Genomic DNA, 27,449 nt, shown 5'->3' with positions numbered 1-27,449 from the left:
GTACTGTTGAAGCATGGAGACTTGGGCGTCCGCTGGATGTTACTCCCTCCCCGACAGTCCCTGCCCAGCTGTCTGACAGAAGTGAGAAAGCCTAGAGATAACTTTGTGGCAAATGAGGTAGGCACACAGGGAAATGCAATCCGATGTGTGAGTGGTCGAAGTGCCATATTTGCCTGACTTGTGCATTGAAGGGATGGATGCAGTGGGAGGCGACTGTAATATTCTGAAAATATAACTAGCAAAAAGTACCTGTTCTGTGGGCAGACATGACAACACTCTCAATTGTTGTAAATCAATATCTGTAGGCCGCTGTTCCGATTCACTTATTGCTTGATGTGCTTTGCACTCTGAAGTAAACTGCACTTAGAATGGGCTTGTATGGCTGGCTGACATACCCCGGAGCAGATGTTGTGGGGGGCAAGAGTTGGTGTGCTGCTGCATACTGTGACCTACTGTGCTCTTCCACCCAGCTGTTGCCTCGTCCTGGCGTGGTGCAGTTTGTTGCAGTGCATTGTGGAGCAAATGTCCTGGAAACCGTGCATTCTAGGATTGAGGACCGGCCCTTCTACGACCACATTGATATTTTGCCAAAGATTGTAGGTGCTGTAATCCAGGGAAAGGGGTGGGGTGTCCACGTCATGTAGCCAGTAACGTCCGTCGTAACAGGTAACTATGCAAAATTTGGTGCAGATTGGTGAAATGTTGTGGAATTGTATAGGGAACTACGCTTTGCTAAGCCATAAACCCACACATTTTCACTTTTATAAATATAGGTATATGATCTGAGAGTGCATTCGCTGCACAGCTCAGGGTTCGTGTACAAGGGACTTCATGTTCAGATCTTTGTCTTCGGCATGGGCCTCCCTTTGGAACAGCCTCCCGACCTCCTTGAAACTTGAGGAGAACCATCTCTGTTTCCGGAAGCACCTCGAGACCTTCCTCTTTGCTTCTGCCTTTGCCCCTCGTCTCCCCTGCTGATCTGTCTAGCTCACAGTATCATGCTCCTGGCCACTTTTTGTCCTTTGGGCCCAGGTACCTGCTCACCCTCCTGCACTGCCTCTGAGCCACCCCTTGCACTGGGATCTGTATCTGTACCCATACAGTCCCCCTTTCTTCTCTTGCACCTATCAGATAGGGTATATCTGACAAATCATGCACTTGCCTTGGCCTGCATTTATTATTTATTGCATTATCTATTTTTATTGCACTTATTTATTCTGTTCTCTCCTTTGTCTTTGTGCCGCACTTTCCACTTCTCTCCCTTCGTCGCACTCCCCCACCCCCTTTTTTCCCTTTTCCATGCACTTGTGCGTTCTTAATGTCACTGGGCCTAATAAGGTTGTTTGTTTTTATTATCCCTTGTTCCCCTCCCTTTGCTTGGTCGCGCTCTGAAACACTTGTGTATGAGCGCGATATGAATAAAAGATCATATCACCTCACTTCATGGAGGATGGGAAACTGGTAGGTTATCTTTGATACTGCACAGCAAAAATGTGAGCACTAGTGTGCACCCAAAGGTATGCACTGGAAGACGGTAAGACCCTTTACCCCAAAACTGCCCGTTCTATAGTGTGGCGAGAAGTGGCTGACCCTGAAGACACTTGCATGTTACGTGCCGTTCCATATGCTAGTTCTCTGCAGAGAATACTGCCTTGAGCCTGTTGCTCGAGCAGTCTTACCTATGGGGATTTTCACTGCCTGTATTGGCCATCCGTTGAGTTCAGGGGCCTGTTGGGGGTCGTCGGGGTCCCCATGCGGTCCCGTAAGCCCCCGCACTGCACAGACACACACACGTGTCTTTGCAGTTCGGGCTTACCGGTCGCTCTGATGCGGCCGGGAACGCCCTGTTTATTTATACAGCACGCGGCGCCGTGCAACGTCACGCCGCCGCGTGCGTATTACATCACGGGGCAGCGCCACACTCCTCCTTTTTCGGGAGAACACATACACTTTTAACACACACTGCAAACTACACAAACACATAAACTGTTCCACTTCACAACACAACTTGCCCAAACCCCTTTATTGTCAACCGCCCGGATCACCTTGCTCAGGTTGATCCACCAACTGTCCCAAAACATAATCGCTGAGGTAAGCGGGTTTCCCTCGCCCAGCCCTCTGGGGGTACCTCCCGCTCACCTCCGGCACGTGAAGTCTTTCAGCAGACGTCTCCCAGGAAGGGGAGGCAGGTGTGCTGGAGGGACCTCCTCCGGTATCTCCATCAAATCTGGTTCCAGCGGCGGTTCAGTTCTTGAATCACCCAGTTCCTTGAAGCTGACATTCCGGGTGACAGCGGACCTTCCGTCGGATGCCGTTACCATGGATCCCTTTACGGCCACCACATCCAACGGCTCCGGCTCGTAGGGGAGCGAGAGCTTTCCGTGAGGGTGTCGATTACGGATGAGGACTTCATCCCCCCCGGTTCCAGCCGCTGGGGCCGGAGCCCTCTTCGCAGGTTTTTATGTTCAATCCTTATCCGCCGGTCTACCTCGACCTGTTCACTGTCAATCACCCCGGGCTCCTTCTCCTCAACCTCGGGTAGTAGACCCCGGGGGCATCGCTTGAACAGGGCCTCTGCCGGAGCTAACCCCGTGGATGCATGTGGGGTGTTGGGGTATACACTTAGAAACTGATACAGGGCTCGCTGGAGTGGCTGTCCTTGTCCCTGTGCGATCCTGAAGGTCTTGTTAAGTGTCCGCATCAGTCTCTCAGCATCTCCGTATGCCCTCGGCCACAGTGGGGATACCTTTCGGTGCTGGACCCCACAGCTCTCCATGAGTTCCGCAAACCGCTCACTCTGGAACGGCGATCCGTTGTCTGAGCACAAGGTGTGGGGAAAACCATGAGCTGCGAACACCTTCTCCACAGCCATGACCACATGCTCGAAGGCCACCAATTCGACAAACTCCACCTCCGGATATCGTGAATATTCGTCGACGATTACCAGAAAATGGGTGCCCACAGATGTCGACCCAAAGTCAGCATGGACAACCTCCCACGGCCACGTGCCCCTTGGCATTGCTTCAATGGCGGGCTCTCGCTGTAATGGAGACGCTGCCTGGCACCATATGCAGGCTGCCACAAAGTCATCGACCCTCCGCTCGAGTTCAGGAAACCAAACCTTCAGACGCAGCCTGGCCTTAGTCCTCGTGGCGCCCTGGTGTCCATGGTGAGCCAGGGCGATCAGGTCCTTTACCTTGGACTGAGGGACCACGATCCGGTCACCTCGCAGCAGCAGGCCAGACGCTGAGGAGAGTTCTTCCTTGACCTTCCACAGCTGCTCGAGTCCGGTCTTGGCCTCCTGGGTCCGCCCCGCCAAGGATTCTAGGACAGACTTCCAGGAGCCCGGCCGCATTGAGTGCTGGAGGATCTTGAAGCACTCATCCTCGGCAGCTGCCGCCTCCAGCTCTGAAAGAGGCATGGCGTTCGGCGTGGCCGCCTCCACCACCATTCGGACGTGATCGTCGGCCTCCTCCTCACAGGTGTCATACTCCTCTCCCCCAAGCACTCCCGGATGTCGGGAGAGATAGTCTGCTGCGTTGTTGGCCCCTGGCCAATACACCAGCGTCACTCCGTATTCTAGAAGGGCGAGCATCCACCTCTCGATTCTGGCCGGTGGCTTGGAGGATGACCCTGCCAGAATGGGCAGCAGGGGCTTGTGGTCCGTCACTGGACGCCCCAAGACGTAGAGCCGAAAATGTCTGCAGTCCCAGAGGACCGCCAGTGCCTCACGCTCAATCTGCGAGTATCTTTGTTCAGTTTCAGAGAGCGCTTTGCTGGCTTAGGCCACTGGCCGGATGCTCCCGTCCCGGTCCACCTGTGTTAACACCAAACGGACTGGCATCCACAACGATCTCTGATGTTAGCGCCGGATCGAAGAACGCCATGGTGTCCTCAGCTGTGAGGGAGCTTTTGATGTCTTCAAAAGCCGCCTGCTCGAGCGGGCCCCAGTGCCGGACTGACTCCTTCGTCAGAGCCCTGAGCGGTTCCGACCTTGAGGCAAGGTTCTGGATGAAACACCCACAGTATGTCACCATGCCAAGGAAACTCCTTATGTCAGATGCCGACTCTGGAGGTTGTGCCTTCTTAATGTCCTGGACTTTCTTCGGGTCTGGTGACACCCCCTTCTTTAAAAACAAATCTGAAGAATTCGATGGAAGGGCGCTGAAACTCACACTTGTCCCTGTGGAGGGTGAGAACTAGCGATTGCAGTCTCTCAAAAGTCTTTCCCAACTTTCTCTAATGGTCCACCTCGGTCTTCGCGAACACCAGAACATCATCGCTGATGTTTAAGACATCCTCCAGATCTGCGAGGGCACCCCGAATAATGTTCTGAAAAACCTCTGCAGCCGATGACACTCCGAAGCTGAGTCTCTAGTATCGGTAGAGCCCCCGGTGAGTGGTGATATACCGAGACTCCGGATGGAGAACGACCTGATGGTATGCTGCTCGGAGATCTAATTTGGAAAAGAACCGAGCCCCTTGCACTTCCGCAATAATGTCATCGATGGTGGGGGTGAGATGTCGCTCCCTCTTAATGGCCTTGTTGGGGAGCCTCATATCTACACAGATGCGGACAGAGTCAGGTTGCCTGGGCTTCTTAGCCACAACAATAGGACACCCAGGAAGAGGGGCCCTCCACCTTTTCAATAATGTCCAAATTCACCAGGTTGTCCAGCTCCTTATCCACCTGCTCCCTGAGATGGAACGGTACCCTCCTGTGTTTCAGGGCAACAGGCTGCACAGAATCGTCCATGTGCAACCTCACCGGGTCACCAGTCATCCTTCCAATTCCATTGGCATACGTATCGAGCAAGTCATTGATGTCTTCGAGATACACAGAGTACGCAAAGCTGACAATTCCGAGGGCCTCAGCAGCAGCACAGCTTAGTAGAGTGTTGTTGCTCACGGGCGTCACGTAGAATTGGGCTTTTATCTGTGAGCCCTCATGCTCCACCTTCGCTACGAAGGCACCGTCCAGTGGTATTGGTTCCAGTCCTCTAAACGCAAATATGCGGGCCCTCGGTGTGAGCAGCTTCGGGGGGGAATCAAGGGCATCATAGTGCCCCCTGGCCATCGCATTGACGGAGGCTCCCGTATCCACCAGCACCGGGGCCGGCGAATGATTGATCTCAACCACACACCTCGGCTGCCTTCTGTTTTTTTCCTTTTAGGACCTCCACACTGGAGACAAAGAAAATGTTCTCTTCATCCTCCTCGGCCTCGTCCTCCTGGGCATCTTCCCCGCCCTGGTCCACCTGGGCCAAATTAGGTGAGTGGTTCTAGCGCGGGACCCACATTCGAGCCTGTCCTCTCGGCACCAACACGGGCAGGGCAGCCCTGCATACTCTTGAAAAATGGTCAGGCAGGCCACACCTGCCACATGTCTTTCCAGCTGCCGGACACTCCGTCGGGTGAGGGAGGTCGTATCCACACTTCTGGCACGATTTCCCTGTTCTCCCTGCTCTGTCCCGGGGTCCCACCCCAGGTCTTCTCACTCCTCTACCACCACGCCATATAGCACACACCTTCTCAGACTTTACTGAGCGGGACCCCACCTCCATCTTGGTTGCTCGAGCTTCCGCCACCTCATGGCAGCGGCCCAGTTCCAGGATGCGGGGCAGAGTGATACCCGGCTCTCTCAGGACCTGCCTCCTGAGTTTGCCTGAGGCGCACGCCTGAATTAGCATTGTGCGCATCATGTCCTCCGCGTCTCCCCATGCACAGCCCTGGGAGAGGCGACGTAGGTGTCCATAAAAAGTGGCCAATGTTTCATCGTCCTTTTGCTTGGCCGACAGCATGACAAACCTCTCATAGTCCACGTTGGCAAGGGGCAGGAAGTGGGCCAGGAGTGCCGCCTTGGCTGCATCATAACTGCCATCCCCCGCAGGAAGCGACTCAAAAATGTCCTGGACCGACTGCCCAGCAGAGTACAGCATCGTAGCCACCCTGCTGTCGTCATCCGTCACCTCAGCAGACCGGAAGTACATGTCGAGGCGACCAACCCACCTCCTCCACCTAGGCCCCATGCTGGACGGCGGGCCCAATGCATCAAATTCTGGGATGGGCTGCAGGGCTGCATAGGCTCGCGCTTGGGCCATGATGGGAGGTCCTAGCTGGGCAACTGGCTGCACCACCGGGGGCCCCTGAGGCACAGGAGCTTGACCGCCTGCTTGGGGTTGAGGGGGTAGCTGTGGAGCGGCCACTGGCTGTAGGACTGGAAGCACCGGAGCCTGAGGAGCCTGCTGTTGACCTGCCGCTTGGCCGCCGTCCTGGGGAAGTGGTGCAGCTGCAGGGCGCCCCCCGTCCTGCCCACCAGCGCCACTCATGGGCCTGAGCACACCTCAGTCACCCACCACCACCACCACCACACACCTGGATACCCCCTCCACAAGCACAGCAACATTCCAACCTGGGGAGGGGATGGTGGAATCTTGCCTTCAGCTTTGAAGAAGTAGAAAGAAGACGACCGCCAACTTGAGGATTCACCACTGCAGTACTCCGGCCCGGATGATGAAGAGGACGAAGAAGAAGCCACAGCAGCCTGATGATGAAGAGGATGAAGAAGCACAGTGCCCCTCCACTGCAGCAACACCAGGAGGTGTAAAAGTTCCAAAAAATTGACTGAAGAAGAAAAAGATCTGGGCTAGGCAGGCCCTGCCATTTTAGCCCTTCTCCTTGCTCTCACTCGACATAGGAGGCCCAAATGTGGAGTAAAAATCTAAAATTGGGCATGTATATGCAGATTAGACTGCCTGCAAGCCGTGTGTCCAATTATTAGACCTGGATCACCTTCCCCATCCAAAACGGAGCTTGGAGAAGTTCCACGGCCCTGCTGACAAAATGGCCGCCAGCCGCGTGTGCGATCCGTCACCACCGGGCCCGGGCATCCGCATCCACCCGTCGCCACTGTTGGGGGTCGGTCGGGGCCTCCATGCGGTCCCGTAAGCCCCCGCACTGCACAGACGCGCACACACACACACACGTCTTTGCAGTTTGGGCTTGCCGGTCGCTCTGCGGCCGGGAGCGCCCCGTTTATTTATGCAGCACACTGCGGCGTGCAACGTCACGCCGCCATGTGCGTGTTACAGCCTGGGCTTCAACACAGCTTTGTGCGGCCATCTGTTTTCAATTATTTGTATGTTTTCTATTGTGTGGCAAACAAAGGAAATATGATATTGATTTCTTTTTTTGGACTCAGCCTTTGCTCTTACTACTCCAGTATTTTAAAATGTTTTCTAGATCAAGTGCCTGCTGCAATATATACATACCAGTGTTGAAAAGCTTTCATACAGTGGGCCTAAAGCACCTTTTGCCGCTTAGCTCTTTAGTAATATGCGAAGTCGCATATTTAACATCCATTCACTGGCTACTTTTTGTTTCATGTCCTTGTTAGTTTCACATGAGAGGCATGTGCAAATGGAAGCCGGTGACGCAGTTTTGATTTCATCAGTGCCTGGGCCTGGAGACGACGTGGAGGTTCTGGATCGGCTGGACTTTGTTCTTAGGAGCATTGCTGAACTGAGACAAGAGGTTGCTGAGCTGCGTTGCTGCCTGCAGGGGTTAGCTGTCGAGATTGTTGGACAACTCAAGTACGTATGGAATTTTGCTACGGCAGCCCCTTTTTACTTTAATTTGTAATTTCAAATGCTCCATTTTCTATGCCCGGTCTGTTTTTTTTCTTTTTAGTCAAATCCTACATTTGACCATGCAAACACAGAATAATGCTTATGCAGACAACATAGAAATGCTTATAACTTGCCCCTGTCTGTTTCACAAATGCACCAATTTTGAGCTTATGGTTATGAAAAATATTTTAAGCTAGATTAGTCCAAATTCCAGAGAACCTGCTTCAAGCAGGAATGATACTTTAAATCATTTACAAGGAATGAAAACAATTTCCTAGTATCGGTAGGCAAGCTGTTCTTGTTTTTTTTCTAACCGTGCAAATGTAACCATTTTTTATTTATATTTATATTGTAACCAACTTTGTTTTCCAACACCACGTTCCCTTTTTTTTAAAATATTTAGTGCGCGTTTTTATGCTGCATTTAATGTACCATTACAAATTCAAAGACGTCCCGAGATTACATTAATCTTGTATAACACGCTCCATACCAGAGACCAGTCTCTAAGGGCGGGGCCGGAGTTCAACCTGTGTTGCTTTGCGTCGTCTTGCTTCCAAGACAAGCGTATTGCACCCGAGCTACCCCTTCGGCCCCCCGTATTGAAACAGGTGTAAAGGCATGGAACCGTAAATAACACTCGCAAGTCAAACTCATTTAATGAGAAAAAGTAGTTTGTTTATGGCGTTGATTTTTTTTTTTTTTTTTTTTTATTGAGCTGCTATCATTGTCCAAAACGGTGCGTACAAGCTGTCTGTCACTTGAAAGTCAAATCTTTTCCATTTTTTAAAAGTTGATTTAATGTTCTTTTTTTTTAAAAGATTATTTTTTTAAATTCCAACAATACAAACCAAACACGCAGTGTAAGTTATAATCCTTACTACAAACATCTTTTAATAACTAACCACTGCTCCCTCAATCCCACCCCCCTTTACGAGCCTAACTATCCCTCACATCCAGTACCTGCTACATGGGGCAGGGTATCGCTCTCGTCGGAATCTACTGGAGCCAATATTGTTCCGAACAGTTCGGCTATCAATGATTTCCATGCCATCAGGGTACTCATTTCCTCATCCCCACTCATACTACTCGCCTCTTGCCATACAACCGTTTCAGCTTCCGCCTTTTTCTGCATCTCCCTCCACCACACCTCCATGCGCGGCATATGACACTTTTTCCATCCCATGGCTATCCTCCGTTTTGCAAGCACATATGCCAGATCTTTCAATTTCTCAACATGTTTAAGTTTCCGTGATCTGGGGAACCCTCCCAGCAAGCAGGCCCATGCAGTGTCCGTCACCAGTGTGACCCCCCTTCTCTGCCAATTTTTGTGCTACTTTTCCCCAAAAAATCTTCAATTACTGGGCTTGACCAAAACATGTCATGTCAGCGTTTTCTTTGTAGCACTTAGGGCACGCCTGTCGCCCAACATTTGCGAACTTAGATATCTTCAGAGGGGTCATATATACTCTATGCGTTATATACAGCTGTATTTGTTTTAACCTGGCATTCCTTGACACTTTTTTGTGGTAGCCCAGGGCCAGTTCCCATACCTCATCTTCCATATGGGCTCCCACCTCTGATTCCCAGTTCAATCTCGGATGCGTTAATTCCTTCCCAACCTTAGTCCTCACCATCTCATACAATCTAGAAATCTCATGCCCCCCTTCCGATATGTCATATACTGTCCCCATCACTGCGTCTGGTTCATCTATCAACACTGTTTCAGGCCATGTTTTCCGAATTTTCTGCACCAATCTATGATACTTAACGTATTTGCCCATATGCAATCCAACCTCCTCCCAGAGTCTGCCAAATTCCTTGATGGTCCCCTCCTGCCAAATATCTCCTAATGTTACCAGCCCAACTGATTCCCAATAGGTTCTAATGATCCCTCTCAACTGCCCATCTCCTCCTGCCAAGGCAACCAGCGGCACCTGTGGGGTGCACAGGGATGGGTCTTCCATCATCCGGCATGCTCAACGCCACATTTTCCACCCAAGAGTCATCATCCCAGGGCGCTCCTTCATTTCCAACTCAGGCAACCAAATGATTTCCCTTAAATAAAACGGGGCACAGTCCTGTCCAAGCAACCTGTGTTCGGGGGTCGTCTCATCGGAAAGTCATTTGGCCACATATTGTAATTGACCTGCTACATAATAGACCTCAATTAGGCAGCTTGATGCCCCCGTTTTCGTAGGGGTTCTGTAACTTCCATAGCGCCACTCTGTTCCGGGTTCCATGCCACAGGAAGGCTCTACACAAGCTGTTCAGACTTATAAAAAATTTCTTAGGTATCATGTATGGAATATTAATAAAATAATGTAAAAGTCTAGGCAGAACCACCATCTTAAGCATTGCCCCTCGTCCCATCATTGCTAGTGGCAACTTTTCCCAAAACTTCATACATTTACGGATTTTCTCAATGGCTATTTCAGTATTAAGCTTATGTTCCTCTTCTACCGTGTGGCAAACATCTATTCCAAGATAACGGAAAGAGCCAACCACCCATGGTATTTGCAAAACCGGTAACCTAAGTTGATTTAATGTTCTAATCTGATCACAGCAAGTAATTCAATTTATGTAAATGGTTGCTTTTACCAAAATCTGCAATGCGCTTGATGTTCAGGCCCCTGGATGGAGCATTGTAGGTTGAGTTTATTACAGCTGCAAGGGGAATAGCTGGTGGCAAGATTACAAGCTTGTGGGGACATTTTCCTGGATAAAAAGGTTTGCATTTGAGCTAATTTGATACCCGCAATGTCTTGCTGTTGTGGCTTGGAACTGGAGATGACTACTAGGTGGCGTTGTGGAACGTGTGACTTTGCTCAAATGGACTTTGCTAATACATGTATAGTGGCAGAGACTTTGAATTTTCATAGTCATTAGTCTCTTGGTTATGTTTATCCACCGCAACTTAAAATGTACTCCAGATTGCTGTAACATTTGCAGACTGTATTTTCATGGTTTACTGTTCGACTTGTGAACAAACAGCACAGAAATTGCATGGTAGAGATTTAATATTAGTGCAACGGGTTCTATGCTACTTTGTTTCTATTAGGAGACAGCATACATATTAACTCGGACGCACACTATAGCTCTGATGCTTTGCAGTGTATTACATTATGATGCCATTTGTAGAATGTGATGATTACGAGACATACTCAGTCTATGAATTATTTTGACATCACAAGATGCCTGATGGCTTCGCCATTTGGCTTTGCAAGTACCATATGGGTGATAATCACCTGTTCTGAACCATTGTGTTGAGACATTATTTATTCGTCATGTGTCTATGTTGTCACTTATAAACGTGACCAAGAGGTGTGTTACCGCAAATCACGTTTTGATGGCATTTTCTCACCACCGCATTATCAATAAAAGAATTCTGTGGCGGACAACGTTATTTCTTCTTCTTTGAAGCCGATTAGTGATTCTCACGAGTCGTCTGCTCCTTGGAGTGCAGTCCACCAAACGTACTTTGGTATGCGGTTTTCAAAATATATATTTCTGATGCTTGTTAATCTGCTTAGAATCACATGCTGTGCATATGGTCTGACATCCAGTGGTAACCGCAGAGTATTGCCTCTTATCTTTCAAGGATCGAAAGGGGACATCGGCATAGGTGTGTCTGTAACACTATCCCTACTGTGACGTCCAGTGTACCCAAAATCCCTTACATGCCGAGGTCCCTCCGATAATTTTTTCAACCCAGATTACTGGTCACCCTAGTGCGAAGCTCTTACATAGACATATCGTTATTGTCATTATTATCGACTTTGTCGTTATTCCTGTTAAGTTACTTCGACTGTTCAATCCTGTGAAACAATGCCGAAGACTGCTGCAGACTTTTGACGCCTGTTGATCCCGGCGGCGCTGCCGTCCACGTGGCTGGGCCTTCTGGCCGGCATACACAATAGGGAGAGTAGGGTTGGGGTGGACATATCCTTTACATGGTATCCCTACAAAATATCCCCACCAAAATATTGCTGTACATATGGCAGTTTCTCTTGCCATAGGTGATATTTTTGGGGAGGATATTTTGTGGGAGCAAGGTTGCGGGGATGTCCCCTGCACATTTTAAAATGTTGCAGGGGTATCCCCCCGCAGGGTCCATGCGTCAATATCGGGGCAAAAATATGGCGATATTTTTGTATCACAATATTTTGCGGGGATATTAACACATGGAACCCCTTACAAGTATGCCTTTCCTCTTTCACCCTCTCTGCTCCCTGGGTTTTGTCATCGCTGTAATTTTCTTTTGCGATGGAAAAGACCCCATATAGATTTTGTCCCACGTATCCTTGGAAAGACTAGCACGCTCGGTGCAACAATTGTCTGCCCCTCGACCACACCAAAGCGAGTTGCGCGGCCTGTAGACTCTTGCGCCCTAAGACGCTTTAGTAGTGCCACTTGAAGCGGTGAGTGGCCAATGGCATGTCGCAGGCCGAATGTTCCCCCTCTGTTGCAACTGCCGAAAAGTGATGGAGGAACTAGCCATTGACCTAACGATGGACTGCTCTCAGTCTGCGACGCCCGACCCCACCTGGCCTAACGATGGACTGCTCTGTCTGCGACGCCCGACCCCACCTGGCCTAACGACGGACTGCTCTGTCTGCGACGCCCGACCCCACCTGGCCTGACGCAAGTCACGCTATGGGGAAACACCCGGTGACAGGGGCGCACACGATCATAACTCCAAACGCACAACACAAGGTTCTGCATTGGCGGCACTGTCTAAGCGTACCAAAGCGCCAACGGAACCGTCAGAATCTTCGACGGGATCCTCTGATCGGCATGATCTATACACTTCCCCGCAACCAGTTGCGGTCTGCGACTGGACAATCCAAAGTAAAGGGCGCTAACACTAAAAGACACGCGGACTTCGAGGCGCTCCAGGAGGACACTCAGATGCCGCTTAGGACCCGGGGTGTCGGTGAAATCCACTGCTCAGCCTCTGGTTGTCCTGGTGGCGTCGAAATCATCGGCTCAGCCTCCGGTTCAACCAGTAGACCGCCAGGATTCTCTGACCATTACAGAGAGCATCGCAAGGATTACTTCGGCAGTCAGACTGAAGGAGCGGTCGAAGGAGGCGGGAAGCAAAAAGAACGGCTGACAGATGTGTCGAGGGACATGCCACAGTGCCCCGAACCCCGTCAGGACTACTTGGAGAGTCCTGTGCCTTTGTCAGGCACATTAGGAGAAAAATCCCGACGTCACAGGGAAGAAGAATGAACCCTTTCCTCCCCTGGACCTCTCTGGTTCATCCTCCTGGACCAGGGAGAAATTTGAGGGATGTATGGACCGATTAGAAAAATGTCTTATTCTGAGACCCTTGTTCCCAAGAGGCCTCAAACACTTTCCTTCTACTCCTGTATCCAAGTTTCAAAGGACATTGGAAGAGCCACATGAGGAGTTTACTATTGTCCTCGCAGATGATGATATGGACACTTAGGATCAGGATGAAGATGGCACCTTACTGGAAAACTACAATGTGGATGATCAGACAGGTTTTATGGACAAATGGGAGGAAAGCAGTCAGGTTGATGCTCAACCCTGAATGTCCCCTACTCCCACCCAGGACCCCGATGTCCTGTGCATAGATTCCCCCCCTCCACTCCAACTCGGCAAGCCTCCCCAGTGGACAACCATTTTCAGGTCGCCACTCAAGGGGCCTTACCAGATATTCTGATTTCGTGGAGGATATACTCAAAGAAAAACCGCCGGCCAGCCAGGCCATTCCTTTGTTGAACTCAATCAAGCGGAGATTGGCACCTTCTTTGTTGACGCCAGACCAGGGCGGTGAACCCTAGGGTGAAGAAGCTATTTAGGCCGCCTTCGACCGACCCTGCCTACATCAATGGTCATGCCACTCCAGATACGTTAGTGGTTACCACTACTAGAAAACAGGCAGGTGTACCCCTGCCTACAGGAGAGGCACCACCCGAGTCCAAGAGACTTTATGCACTGGGGAAAAGGGTAACTGCTGCTGCGTTTACCACCCGTATTGCCAATAGCACCACGCTATTGGCCAGCTATGCAGACATCCAGTGGAACCTTCTGCAAGAAGGCCTTCAAGAAGTGCCAGAACCTACAAGGACCAAGTTGCTCGCCATAGTTTCCGAAGGCAAGCAGGTGAACCAGAATCTGCTCAAAAACACTCTGGATGCTGCTGAGACAGTGGGGAGAACCCTGGCACAAAGTACCTTGGTCAAGAGACGTGCATGGCTGAGGAACTCCGGTTTCAAGCCAGAGACCCAAGCAACACTGATTAACAACCACGTTTAGGAGACCAACCTGTTTGGCAAGGTAGTGGACGATGCTCTTGAAACAGCCAAGAAAGAGCATGAGACACTCGCGTCCCTTCAACAGATTACCCAGAAACCGTCTCCTCAGAGAGGGAATGGCTCCCGCCAGTCCTTTCATGGGCAATCTCGTTTTTCCCAGAACCAGTATAATGTAGGAACCAACTGGAATTCGGGACAAGGGTCTAATACCTCTGTCACTCATCCACCGAGAGGACAGCGGCGTGGGAAAGGTAGAGGACGAGGTTCCAACACCAGAGGCGCTCCGGCCTCTGGTCAGAAATGACCTGCGGATCCAGATCCCCTCCCATGCAACCCCGGTCGGGGGGGGCATTTCACATCTTACCCTTCTGCATGGGAGGGGATAACACAGTGGGTACTCAAGACTGTCGCCCACGGGTACTGTATAGAATTTGCTATGCATAAAAGGGATTGTTTGCTTTCACACTGCACACTTAAACAACAAAGTCATTGCAAGTTATGCAGAATTTAATTAAGTACAAGGCAGCCTGACATGTGTTTTGAGCTGTAAGGCTCTTCCTCTGAGGCTGCAAATTAAATATACATTAACAATACAAAGAAGCACCATAAGTGGTGGTTAGTGCAATATGACCAGAACACAATGGATGCACAGTCGGGGATTTGCACAAAACATTAGTCAGACAGTCCAAATATAAGGTAGTTGCCCATAAAGCTAATTAGATGACCATTGCATCAAAATCCATATAGAAAAGGATATTGGTTATCAGTACAACATTGACGGATTTCTACTTTGAAGTGGATGCCATGGGCGACAAAGCAAAAGGACGGGAAAAATTACCATATTAGCATATAATCTAACCTGGTTAAGCATGTACACTTATACTGAGCGCACGGAAGTGCATTGCAAAATTAGTATTGTACCTTAGAAGTCCTTGGAGGTCCTATGTAACGCTAAGAAGAAACATGGTGGATATGATTATTAATGAGGGACATATGAATAAAATGCATGGGGCAATGTGCCGAGAGCATTGGGAGGCTGTATGCCACTTAACAATAGTTAATGTAGATTATGCCGTTCTGAGTATTCAAAACAATGGGCTCCACTGTAAGTGAATGATCTTTCTATTACTGATAAGGCAATGCGATGTAATTGCTACTAACTATTCATTTTAGCCAAAGATTTGCGAAAAGATATATTAGGTTGCACATACCTATATTATCGCTGTTGCGAGCTCGATTAACTCTATTGAATGTTGAAAAGTCTTGAGACCGTTAGGTGATGGGAATTCACATCGGTGTGATGAGGGGAAGAAGGGGAGAAAATACACTAATTAGTAACATTAGTTTGGCTAGAATATATAGAAGTCGCCCTACCCCCCCAATTCAGACTGCCACGATTAAGACGCCTGATGCTGGACCACCTGCAAATCTTACTGCAAGAGGTGCAGACCCTTCTAGGAAAGGATGCCATAGAAGTCATCCCTATTCTACAAGTAAACAAGGGTATTTATTCAGTGTACTTCCTTGTACCCAAAAAGGATCTCACCATGCGCCCTGTGCTAGATCTGCGCCCAGTGAACAAGTTTGTCAAACCTCAAAGTTTCGTATGGTCACTTCACAGGAAGTAATCTTGCTGTTGAAACCGGGGGATTACATGGCAACACTGGACATGAAAGATGCATACATGTTTCATTTCAATGTTGCCAGCGCACAGAAATTCCTAAGGTTCATGATAGAGGACAAGCACTATCAGTTCAAAGTACTCCCGTTCGGCATTGCCTCTGCACCAAGGGTGTTTACAAAGGTACTGGCAGTAGTGGCAGCACACCTGCGCAGACTATCCGTCCAAGTTTACCCTTACTTTGATGACTGGTTCATAACAGGGGAGTCCTACCAAACATGCCTATTGAATACTCAGAAGACAATAGACCTCTTATTCAGTCTGGGATTCTCCATCGAGAAGAAATCCAGCTTAGACCCCAGTCAAGTCAAACAGTTTCTAGGGGCTCTAATTTAGACAAGACGGCCTCGTCTTCCCACCCAACGAGAGGGTTCAAAACATGCGGTTTCAGATCCCTCAGTATGTCGCCAGTCTGGGAGTGACAGTACGCAAGGCCATGTGACCATTAGGAATAATGGCATCCTGCAATTACTTAGTTCTTCACGCGCGTCTGCGCATGCGTCCCATGCAAGAGTGGCTCAACAGCCAGTGGTGTCAGGCCAGCGGACAATGGGAAGATCTGGTAGTTGTCTGGCCAGCCCTCGTTCTCTATCTGCAGTGGTGGTCGAGGGAAAACCTCCTGAAGGGGTAAACCTTCACCATCCCCGCAGTAGAAGCCACTCTCGTGACCTGACGCATCTCTCACGGGGTAGGGGGCTCACCTGCTTCAGCAGACGGCGCACAGCGTGTGGTCCCCTCAAGTAGCGTCCAACCATATAAATCTATTGGCGCTATTAGCGGTATTCAACTGAAAGCCTTTCAAACACAGTTACAGGGGAAGACAGTCCTGATCTTGACAGAAAGCACCACAGCCATGTACTACCTGAACAAACAAGGGGGCGCGCACACTCCATGGCTATCTAAGCTGTCCCAAAACATTTGGATATGGGTTCTCAAACACAGGATGTTCCTGTTGTCCCAACACGTTCCAGGGGAACTCAATCTTCTGGCAGACATGCTCAGCAGAGATTTCCCACTGCCCGTAGAGTACGAATGGCGACTACACGAAGACATCGTCTCCAACATTTTAGCAGAATGAGGTGTCCCAGAGATGGACTTGTTCGCAACTCTGGAGAATGCTCAATGCCAAGATTACGCCTCCAGGTACCCACTGAACCGCTCCAAGGGGAACGGGCTCTGGATAGCATGGTCTGTGAAATTTGTTTACGCTGCCCCTCCCTACCCCCCCCCCCCCGACTCCCTTACTCAAGATTGTGCAGAAGATGCACCAGGAACCAGTCACCATGATATTGGTGATCCCCCCCCCCCCCTTTTGGGCCAGCCAACCCTGGTTCTCATCTGATGGAGATGTCCCTCTTCCCCTCCTATGCAACTGCCTTGTCCGTACAACAAGTTATCTTAGGACAGGGGAGAAACACTGCACCCATGCCCGCAAACTCTGAACTTGGCGGCCTGGCATCCCATTGACTGTTCTCCTACTCGCATTGTATTGTACCGGACCCACTTACTGGACTCAGGCCTGGTTTTTTATTCCCTAAAGGTTCACTTAGCTGCTCTCTCAGCCTACACTATGTCACAGGAAAAGGTGGTGTGGTGGAAGATACCAGTTATCAAGGCTTTCATGGAAGGGGTTTAAAGGATTCATCCCCCCCCTTTCTAACCCAGCTCCGGGATGGGACTTAAATGTAGTTCTAACTAGACTCATGGGGTCCCCCTTTGAGCCCATGCACAAGACAAGTCTAAAAGACCTTACCTACAAGACAGCCTTCCTAGTGGCTATCACCTCTATTAGAAGGGTTAGTGAACTACAGGCCCTTTCAGTACTAGACCCTTTTGTTACTGTTCAGAGATAAGGTGGTTCTGCACACTTCCCCCTCTATTTGCACCTACATTTATTTCCAAGTTTCACGTGAACCAGTCAATAGAACTGCCCACTTTCTTCCAGGACCTTCCTAACATGGCTGAAAGAAGCCTACACACGTTAGATGTGCATAGGGCAATCATGTTTTACCTAGTTTCGGTGGCAGCTGGCAGAGAAGGGGATCCTGTCTCCAAGTCCGCTATCTCAAGGTGGATAGTCAAATGAATCGCACTTTGTTTCTCTCTTGCTAAGAGAGAACTGCCCTTCAAGCCTAGAGCACATTCTACTTGAGGCACTGGATTCCATAGCATTCATTGCAAATGTTCCCCTAGAGTCCATTTGCAAAGCAGCAACCTGGAGTTCTGTACACACCTTTACAAAACACTATTGCCTAGACACTCATTCTAGGTCTGATTCTCAGGTGGGACGAGCAGTACTAAGACATCTTTTCACTACAGTTCCTGCTCACTCTCACAACCCACCTCCAACTCCAGGTACTGCACGCTAGTCTATGCACAGCATGTGATTCTAAGCAGAATAAGAAACATCAGAAGACATGCATTACTCACCGTAATGGCATTTCTGATGTCATGATTCCGCCCCTCATGTCCCCAGCCCTCCAAGATGTCAGGCTGGAGCCAGGCCACGATCACCTACATTGCACTCAAGGGCCTCTCCATCCCTCCAAAGACCCACTTGGAGTCAGACTTGGCGCTTGTGGCACCAGACTCACTCACTCCCATAGGATAACATTGGGGATTGGACTTGTAGTCATTGATGGGGACAAGATGGATGCCCCCACATATTTCGGTTCCCAGAACTGCATGTGCAGTCTAGTCTTTTGGGTGTGGTTCAGCCCAGAGACACCTGGGATACCCAGAGACTATTTAAGCCACGCCCAGGCTGAGAAACATGCTTTGTGTTTTCTGCACCTGCAGCGTGACACTCACTGTGTTCGGATCGGTCTCCAGTAGGCCTGCATCTTTCTTCTGCACTCAGCTCCTGCAAGAACAAGAACACCGTTAGGAACAGCCTTACCTTGCGGCGCTTCTGCCCATCATTCATCGCTCCTTCTGTTCTGCGGGCATCTTCGGCAGTGTCATTCCCATCCCGGCACGCCGCTTCCTAAGGAAAAGGGAACAGAACAGAAAAAAGGCATTAGTAAGCATTCAGCAAATCTTCGCTTATTTTTAAAGACTGTAAGAGCTTCAAACGCTTACCTGAATCCCAGCCGCTCTGGGTGAAGTCTCTCTCCGGAACTTCTCATCCATCTGCAAGAGGGAAAAGACACTCCAGGTTAGCGTGGAAACATCTAGAGGCGCTGCATACCGCGCTTACTCACCGCATTTCTTCCTCATAACCGGCATCCACGCTGAAAACGTCACGGTACCTAAAAGACACAGAAAAATAACTCAGTTCAATACAAATACGAAAGGGTCGCATTGCGCATCGCGCTCTCACTCCTCTTCAGCGCTACTCATCTCAGCAGCACGTCGCCATACCCGGACGCCGGCCATCATCTAAGGAAGCAAAGGAACGAAGTTGGAGAACTGTTCAAAAGACTCAGTATAGTTACCTGTCAGACTCTTGCCAGTGAAGTAACTAGGCAGCAACGAGCCCGCATCAATCAACGCGCCCCTGTGCTGAAAGCAGGACGGAGAGCACACTATCCAAGAAAACAAGGTGAGCTGTGGATCAAAGGGAAGGGTTGGACCCCGGGGAAGAAGGGGGGGGGGGTTCAAGCACACAGAGACAATAGGGAGTTAAACTCTACCAATCCTGTGCTTCAGGCCCAGTCTCCAGTCTAATAGACTCCAGGGAAGGGTTCGAGGCCGTAAGAGGTCAGAACAGGCCGAGTGACGTCCCCGTGGATACCAAGTGAGCGTTACAGATGATTGTATCTGCTTAGATTCACATGTGCCCACCCTTCGTCCCCGCTCGGGTGGAAGGAACATAGACGTCTTACTACTTTCTCTCTCTTTTATGTACTCGCTCACAATAAGCTTTGGGTTCTCTCATGGCAGAAAAAATACAATCGGAGGGACCTCGGCGCGTGAACGATTTTTGGTACACTACACGTCACAGTAGGGATAGTGTTACAGACACGCGTAGGACGACGTCCCCTTTCGAGCCTCGAAAGACAAGATGCAATACTCTGCGGTTACCACTGGATGTCGGACCATATTGTTGGGGAGAATTCTCTTATAAGGCTAATTTCCCAAACCTAGTGAGTCCCCCAGCAGCTTTGCTGGATTTTTGGGGTTTGTTTTTTTCTCCTGCTAAGAGTGAGACTCTTTTGAATTGAGATATGTCTTTGACTTATGTGCTTGGGGTTTCTTTTTACTCCAAAGGGTATCATCTGTTTTTCTGTATTTGTGGTACACAGCACCCTCGGTGCAGTACCACATGGGTGTCACAGTGACGCCCAAACATAGACTCCACACCCTGGGACTGACTACTGTCTCCGAGTGCATGTAAAATCACCATTGGCTTTACTAGCCCAAAATTGTGAACAGAACCAGTACAAACCATCATATTGTGGAAGTACTGGTAAGGGGTAATTTGATTGCCCCAGGTTCTGTTTTCGAGGGGGCACTGTCCCGTCCCCCCTCATCGAGTTTCTGGCTGGTGGCAGTGGTTACCACGCGAAATATTCCAACTGTATGTTCTCTATGGGATTTTCCCATTAATTTTAAACACACCACTTTTTGGTGCAATGTTGAAGATACCGCCGGTTTATTTAATATTAAATCACCAGTTGGGTCTTTTTGTCAGAACTCGATTCTAAAATGGCGTTTGTGTCCGTTTCTAACTCTGACCAAGGTCGAGCCCTTTGTTCCACTATTTTGGCAGGCTTCTCCACAGAAGCCCTCCAAGTGGTGCCACTCTGTCTGGGTTCCACAGGAAAGGTGGAGAGGGGAATTGGCACCCTGGACTGCGTTGCCTTAGCAACCCAAGTCGCACTCTACTCTGATTGGCCCAGCTCACCACTTAGCATGTGTAATTGACAGGCTGATGAATGGGGGTTTATCTGCATAAAAGCATGGCCGTTGGGACTGGAACTTCAGAAATCGCCACAGGACCTAAGAATCCGAAGAGGGACGAAGCTGAGCCATCTGCAACGACGACGCCACCGGTGAAGCCCTGCTGCAGCTACCTCACCACTTTCCCGACGACGAGTCTTCTTCCTCTGAGCTGGTGGGACCAACCAGTTCACCCTTTTCGCCTTCCAAAGACGGCCCTTGGTCGAATCGCCTGTGCCAAGCACCTCGGCGGCCGGATAGCTAAGCTCACCACTTTTGACCGCGAATAAAAGGACTGCACCTTTTAATCGGGAACTCTGCGGCTGGTTTCATCCCTGTGCAGTGCAACGACTCCAAGTTTCCTCCTTGAGGAGATCCTCTCTTCCTCTGGTCAGAACAACGAACTACAACGACTGCCAGGAACAACTCCCCCCGCTGGAGCTTCCTTTCTCTTTAAGGTACTGTGTCCTGCCTGGCCTCCCTTTCTACAGATTGCTAAAGGTGACACTTAAATCCTTGGCTTCTAAACTGGGTTGGCTCCAGGCCTTCTAACTATATCTTTTGAATCAACCCAACCTCTTTTGAACACTCTGCAAAGACTTTCAGTGCACTTTAAACCGTGTGATCCTGGGCACATTTCTCTTTGCTTCATTTAAAGTGGGCCTGGCCTGTGAACTTTGGCTCTACAGTATAACTTGCCTTTTTCCCCTTGCTCTGAACTCAAGTGTTGGGAATTGTTTTATTTTATGCTCTGCCTTTTCTCTCCCTTTTTAACCTAAACTATTGGAGCGCCATCTAGGTTAAGCGCTCACCTCTGTCTTAACAAATAGTTGTGCTTTAACCCTGACTTGTCCGATAGTTATCAAGGGAGGTGTATATACTTATCTGACTGTGTTTTAGAGTATTTTTCATTGAGAGTGCTAGAGTATTACCTAAAGTGTGTTTTAAATAAATAACCATATACTTTTTATACAAAGCTCTGGTCAGTGTTTGTTTGCTCTACTGTGTTTTGACCCTATTGTGTGTACTCTGCATACTGCCCTACTCTTCTTGAGAGAAGTCTGACTGCTCAGCCACAGCTACCAGGTAAATCTGGGTGGTGCAGACTGCTACCAATTCAATTGGGTTTACTGCTGCTCCTGTAGTCTTAATCTTTTTACAGTGTTCCCCAAGGGAACTGCACAGGATTATGCCTAACACATATGCACAGCATTTGATCCTAAGCAGATATATAATCTGAAATGCTAATACGGTGAGTAATGCATGCCATATACACTCCAACCAGAAAGGTGTCACGACTATACTGCATTGATGATCACTTGATCACTATTGAAGGTGAAGCCATGTATGCATTTGTCCACAGCCTGGAGAAATGTCTGTCTTGGGTTGGTTTAAGCTATGTATAAAATAGCACTGCCCTATGGCGCAAGCCAGAAGGAGGACTCTGACCAGAGGACGTGCTTTGAACATGGTTTTATTTAAATTAAAAGGAAAAGCCTCCCTGACCCTACTGCTTAAAGGGAGGTCCCTTCCTAACCTAATAAACTAAAGTGCTCATCTATAGTCAAAATCAAAATAGTCATCCGTCCAAACCCATCCACTGAATTGGCCCTACCACTTAGCAAAAGGTAAAAGAAAATAAGTTGAGTGCCCTGCACTCTTGGGTCTTCACAAAGTTATCTCTGGTTGCCCCAGAAATCCCTCCTGGGGCTGTATCCAATGGTTAGCGGTAGTACCTATTGCTCCCCCAGCTCTTTGCAAACCTCTCACTGTGTCGCCATTGCATGCAGCACTTGAAGGAGCAGGATACTCACCCCATGCCCCTCGGCATGGGGAATTAACTTACCCCCTGTCATTCGAGCCAATACAGGTTATCTCAGCCAAACGCTAGGTGCCTGAAGCACGGTTTAGACAATAGCAGCCCCACCCAAGGATTGCCTCTTGATTTAACACATACAGAGCACTCTACTTCGTGCAAATGCATGTAATAATAGCCAAACATCACTTTATTACCAAACCACCGCAGCCCCCCACCTCACCACCCCTCAAACTGTGGCAGGGTACACCCACATTACCCAATTAAACTTGCAACTCTGCATGAGGGCAGCTGCTGCTGAGGACATTGGCTAGTCCTTGTCAACTGATTATTGGAAGTGACCTACTGTAACAATCTTATGGGCCCTAATCAAATAGGGAGTTCAATTTAGGTTTTCTCCTGAAATAGTGTCAAGCCATCACATCTGATACCAAAATAGGGTAGGGAAATGCAACATCTTTGTCATCTTCATCTGCAGGTTAGTGCACAAGTCATGTGGGAGACTGATTGGACATCTCCGCCAGCGGTGTTCGCGTCAAAAACTTCTTCGGGTAGCATAAAGAAGTAAAATCTGTTGTGCAGTTCAAGTCTGAGCTTTGCTGCATACCACATTGCATATCTTATTCCCCTCATGCATAGCATCTTCTTTGCCCACAGAAATGTTCTCCGCTTCTGCTGCACAGCCACAGAAAAATCTGGATAGATCTGTATTCTGCTGGATCCTAGCACAAGGTCTTCCTTTTCCCTAGCAGCCCGCAGAATGGTTTCTCTGTTCTTTTAATTGAGAATGCATGTTTTTATTGGGCATGGTGGTGCTCCCAGGTTGGGTCTTGGCGCTAGTGAGCTGTACGCCTGCTCCACTGCGAACGGAGGCAAATTCTTAGGATTATCTAGCAGAGAGAGGAGGGTTTCCCCAACAAATACTTCATATCTCCCCTGATGGCCTCCTCAGGGAGGCTAATGATCCTGATGTTATTGCAGAGTGACCTGCACTCCAACTGGTTGCATTTCTTGGTAGCGGAATGTTCTTACTTGGAGAGCGTAGACACCTACACTTTCAGCAGCAACACTTCGTACTCCACCAATCTCACTCTCGTTTCTGCCTTTGAGATTCTTTTATCAGTTTTCAATAGTCTGGATTTGATGGAGTTGATACAGCCGGTAATGTCATCCAGTTTCCTGTTTACTGCTTAGAAGCCCTCCCGCATATATGCCATCATCTTCTGGACCTCCGTCTGTTCATCTGAGACTGCGGACGGTCCAGGTTCCATATTGGTTGTGGCCTTATTTTGCCTTCTCGACACGGTTTTAGCATAGGTGTCCATGCTACCTTGCTTTTCCCAGCTCTGTTCGGAATTTTGCACTGTGTGCCTGACAGATCAGTGCAGCCTTACCCCCTGCATGCTCCCTCTAAACATCCATCTAGCTGAGGTAGGGCACACACAGCGCCTGATAGGAAGCAGGTTGAAGGCTGCACATTGGATATCACTTAGGAGGTGCCTCCAGCAGTTGGAGATGTCACATCAACACCTCCTACGGCCGTATAGTTATCACACCTGGGGGGCGCACAAGAGCCGTGCCAGCTAGCTTCCAAACTGCGGCCGCCTGGTGATGGTGGCCAATCCTTATGAAGTCTGACCCTGAGCACCACCATCCAACCCCAGCGCCCACAATACCACAACTGTGATAGTGAGGCCACACCAAAGCTACCACTGGACAGGGGTGTAGTCAGTCTAGGCCCATTGTCATCCCCTCCCTGTTGATGCGTCGGCCTTGTGGGCTGGGCAAGCTGCGCATGATGTGCAGTTCTAAGCTGGGAGGACGCAGCACATGGGTCTCAACAACTGTGAGATGCCAAGCAAGCGCCCCATCGCAAGCCCTCTAGCCGGGGGTCCACGGGCCTAGAGCGGGCACTGCTAGCCGTCAATCTACAGGTCCTTACTGGTGCACTCTGCTGCACGCCCCCAGCCACCTATGACGTCCAGCCACTCGCCACATCAGTAGAATTTGGTCTGTGCCAGGTGCCAGTCTCACTGGCACAGACAATGGCTGGGTGGGGGAAGCGCCGGGAAGGGACGCAGCACTCTGGGTCAGTGAGAGCTTCCCAGGCCATGCCGCAATGGCAAGACCCGATGCGCCGGCCGACTCCTCCTCTCCAGCTGCAGTCTGCCACTGCACAGAGATAAATGTGCTTGGCGGCCCGTTTCACCGCCACGTCTGGCAATGAAGGTGCAGATTTCAGGGTATAGTTCCCTTGCTTTAGGTCATCGAGCGTCGGAAACATGCCGCAGGCTGCAGAGCAGCCATGTCGTCCGACATGCAACAGCGCATCCGGAAAAAGTACCCCCAGCTCTCCTGTCTTTGGGTGGGGTAATTGTGGGGGTGGAACCAGAGAGGCCTGGGAATTAACCACATCCCTGAGGAACAACGCTGCACATTGGATTAATATGAAATTGATTGGTCCAAGTATTAACCCCCAGGACATCCACAAATAGCGGAGACTGTATAGTGGTCACCTTTGCCTCCACTAAAGTGGCAGCTATGTGCTACAGCCAAATTTTTAGGGTTTTGTGCGCAAATGAACAGGACAAAGAAGCCGATACTGCTCTCTTCTTATTTTTATCCTTTCAAACCAAACGTTCACTCCTCTTAATAGAGTAAGTGGTATGGAGTTTCCTGCAATATATCCCAATGTGCAGAACAAACAGGGTTTCAAAACAGTTCCCCTGGTTCGAGAAGGGTTCCTTGCCGTTTGCCAAGGAATGGAGAGCACTGAGACCAGGAAGTCACAATTGGGCCCAAATCTCCAATGGGAGTGTGGCGGATCCTGACACAAAACCGATTTAATGCTCTGTCTTGACTAGAGGGAATTTGTTGACTACAAATTGTCCATCCATTGGGACCTAGTTTTCATGATTTTGGAGCCCCTACCAATTTCATTATCTGAAAGCTCTTTGAACAAGCAAGTCTTATTAAATCACACTATTTTTTGCCCTGTTAACTCCTTACATTTCTCAACGTCTCTATTCTTTCTTGAACTATAGCAGGTGCTGTAGGGACATTTGCTAATAATGAGATCCTACGTGGTAAGTATGACATAACATTGTTGCACGAAACCTGGGCTAGGGACGATTTGATACTTGATGCACATTCTACATGTCAAATTAAAGCCAACGACAAAGTAAGTGGGGAGACGTTATGGTGGACTGGTGTCTTTTAAAAAAAATTCAAGTTGTATAGTGAGATTGTGCGCCCAAAACACAACTTGTATGCAAGTATTTATACTTTCGAATGGATTGTGTCCATCCACGTATTCCTTATCTTTGATATTTCCAATATCCCAGCTTTGCTGCTCAGAATTTTATTTCAGCAGGGGGCGCTGTGCGTCGATGGCTGTCGAGCCGATGTCCCTCAGAGTCCTCTGTCTCGACATCGTCACTGCAGTTATATGTAGCACGTACAGCGTCTGTTGGCCTCGGTTCAGTTTTTCCGCACTTAAAGCTTTGGATGCGGTACGCCTCGTTCCCGACAGGAATATATTCTGAATCTTCTTCGAAATCTCATCACCATCTAGAGTTTCAACACGAAATGGCTTCGTATTCTGCGTCGTCCACTCCTCGATCCGGCTTCAAGAAGTGCTGTGACTGCAGTGCAAAGATGTTCCTGACATACCCTCACAGGATCTGCCTGGGATTGAATAATCCGGGTTCGGAGTCCGAGGACTGCTTGTCTATGACGGCCAAAGCCTTGTGAGAGCGTAGAGGGAAGCTTGCGGCAGGTAAACCCCAAAAATCACCTTCTACGCTAAACAGAAAACCTCAGACGAATTGAGGACAGTTTATCCTCGTCGAAAAAGGTCTAAACGTTCCCGTTCACCAAGTGGTTCACACCATTTGTCGACTTCGAGACAGGGAAAGAAACAGCGCTATAGGTCGCCATCTTCCACGTCTTCTAGTTCACCATAACAGGTCGTTTGCCCCACCAAATCTAGTTCACCGGCCTAGTGGGAGAAGTTTAGACTCCGAATGTTAAAGGTTTTCGAGAACGCAGCCTTGCCCCCTTCGAAAATACCTAAAGGTGATGCTCCGGTCAAAAGACCTCAAAAGCTGTGCATCCTCTGGCCCGGCGGCCAAGTCTCCTTGAGACCGATTCCATCCCTCGAGTCGAAAGTATGCTCAAAGACTAAAATACTGACGTCATCAACGCCGACTGATTTGGCTATGACAGAACCGAAAAGTGCGTCATCGATGCTATCAGTGCCAATACATGTCGAGAAGCCATCAACGCCTGTTGATCTCATCAACACCACATGTCGATTCCATATAGAACCAGTACCTGTAGTGGAGAGGAACAAGGGTTGGTACTGCCCATATTTTCTCCTTCTCAAGAAGAACCGAGGATTGAGACCCATCTTGGACTTAGAGACTTGAACACGTTCCTCAAGAAGGACACGTTCAAGATGGTGACCCTTGTCAGGTCCTTCTGGCCCTCAAGCTTCAGGATTCAATGATATCATTGGACCTCCAGGATGCTTACTTTCATCTGCTGATCCATCACAAGCACAGACTGTACCTGAGGTTCGCTGTTTCCAGCTCCCATTATCAGTTTCGGGTTCTGCCATTTGGGCTGACCTCCACCCAAGGGTTTTCACCAGCTAATGGCGGTTGTGGCAGCAAGTCTCAGGAGAGGGGGGGGGATTCACGTCTACCCCTACCTAGACGATTGGCTGATCAGGGTCTGTTCCCCAGAACAAGCCCTGGAACATTCCAGCTACACCGGTCACACTCTTCACAGACTGGGCTTCTCCCTCAACTTCAAGAAGTCCCACATGATACCATCACAAAGACTCCAATTCATTGGAGCAGTCCTGGATGCATTCCTGGGGAAAAGCGTCCCCTCCAGAGGTGAGGGCTCAAGACATTCTGCAGATGGTGACAAAATTCCAGAATGCCCAACATCTACCGGCCCTTGATTTTCTGAGGTTGCTCAGCCTCATGGCATCCTGCATTTTTCTGGTGCCAGAGGCTTGCCTGAGAATTGGATCTCTCCAGTGGGCTCTCAGGACCCAGTGGTCACAATTCTCAGGACGAATGTCGGATCTCCTACAAATCCCAAACACTCACTGGATCTTCAGTGGTGGGCCTGTCGGGAGAACA

General features: G+C 49.4%; 1 protein-coding gene across 6 annotated transcripts in view; it reads left to right on the top strand.

Annotated features, from left to right (window-relative positions):
- The window catches only part of RMDN3 (regulator of microtubule dynamics 3), a 548,832-nt gene that overhangs the window by 293,307 nt on the left and 228,076 nt on the right, over positions 1–27,449 (top strand). For all 6 annotated transcript variants that reach the window (XM_069637572.1, XM_069637573.1, XM_069637571.1 and 3 more), the window contains exon 3: positions 7,397–7,592. In XM_069637572.1, the coding sequence (XP_069493673.1) occupies positions 7,397–7,592 (196 nt within the window). The remainder of the gene's footprint in view (positions 1–7,396; positions 7,593–27,449) is intronic.

Source organism: Ambystoma mexicanum, chromosome 14, assembly GCF_040938575.1.
Source record: "Ambystoma mexicanum isolate Mex_15411 chromosome 14, UKY_AmexF1_1, whole genome shotgun sequence".
Taxonomy (NCBI): domain Eukaryota; kingdom Metazoa; phylum Chordata; class Amphibia; order Caudata; family Ambystomatidae; genus Ambystoma; species Ambystoma mexicanum.
The sequence above is the reverse complement of the archived record's forward strand: the minus strand, read 5'-3'. Positions and strand labels throughout refer to the sequence as shown.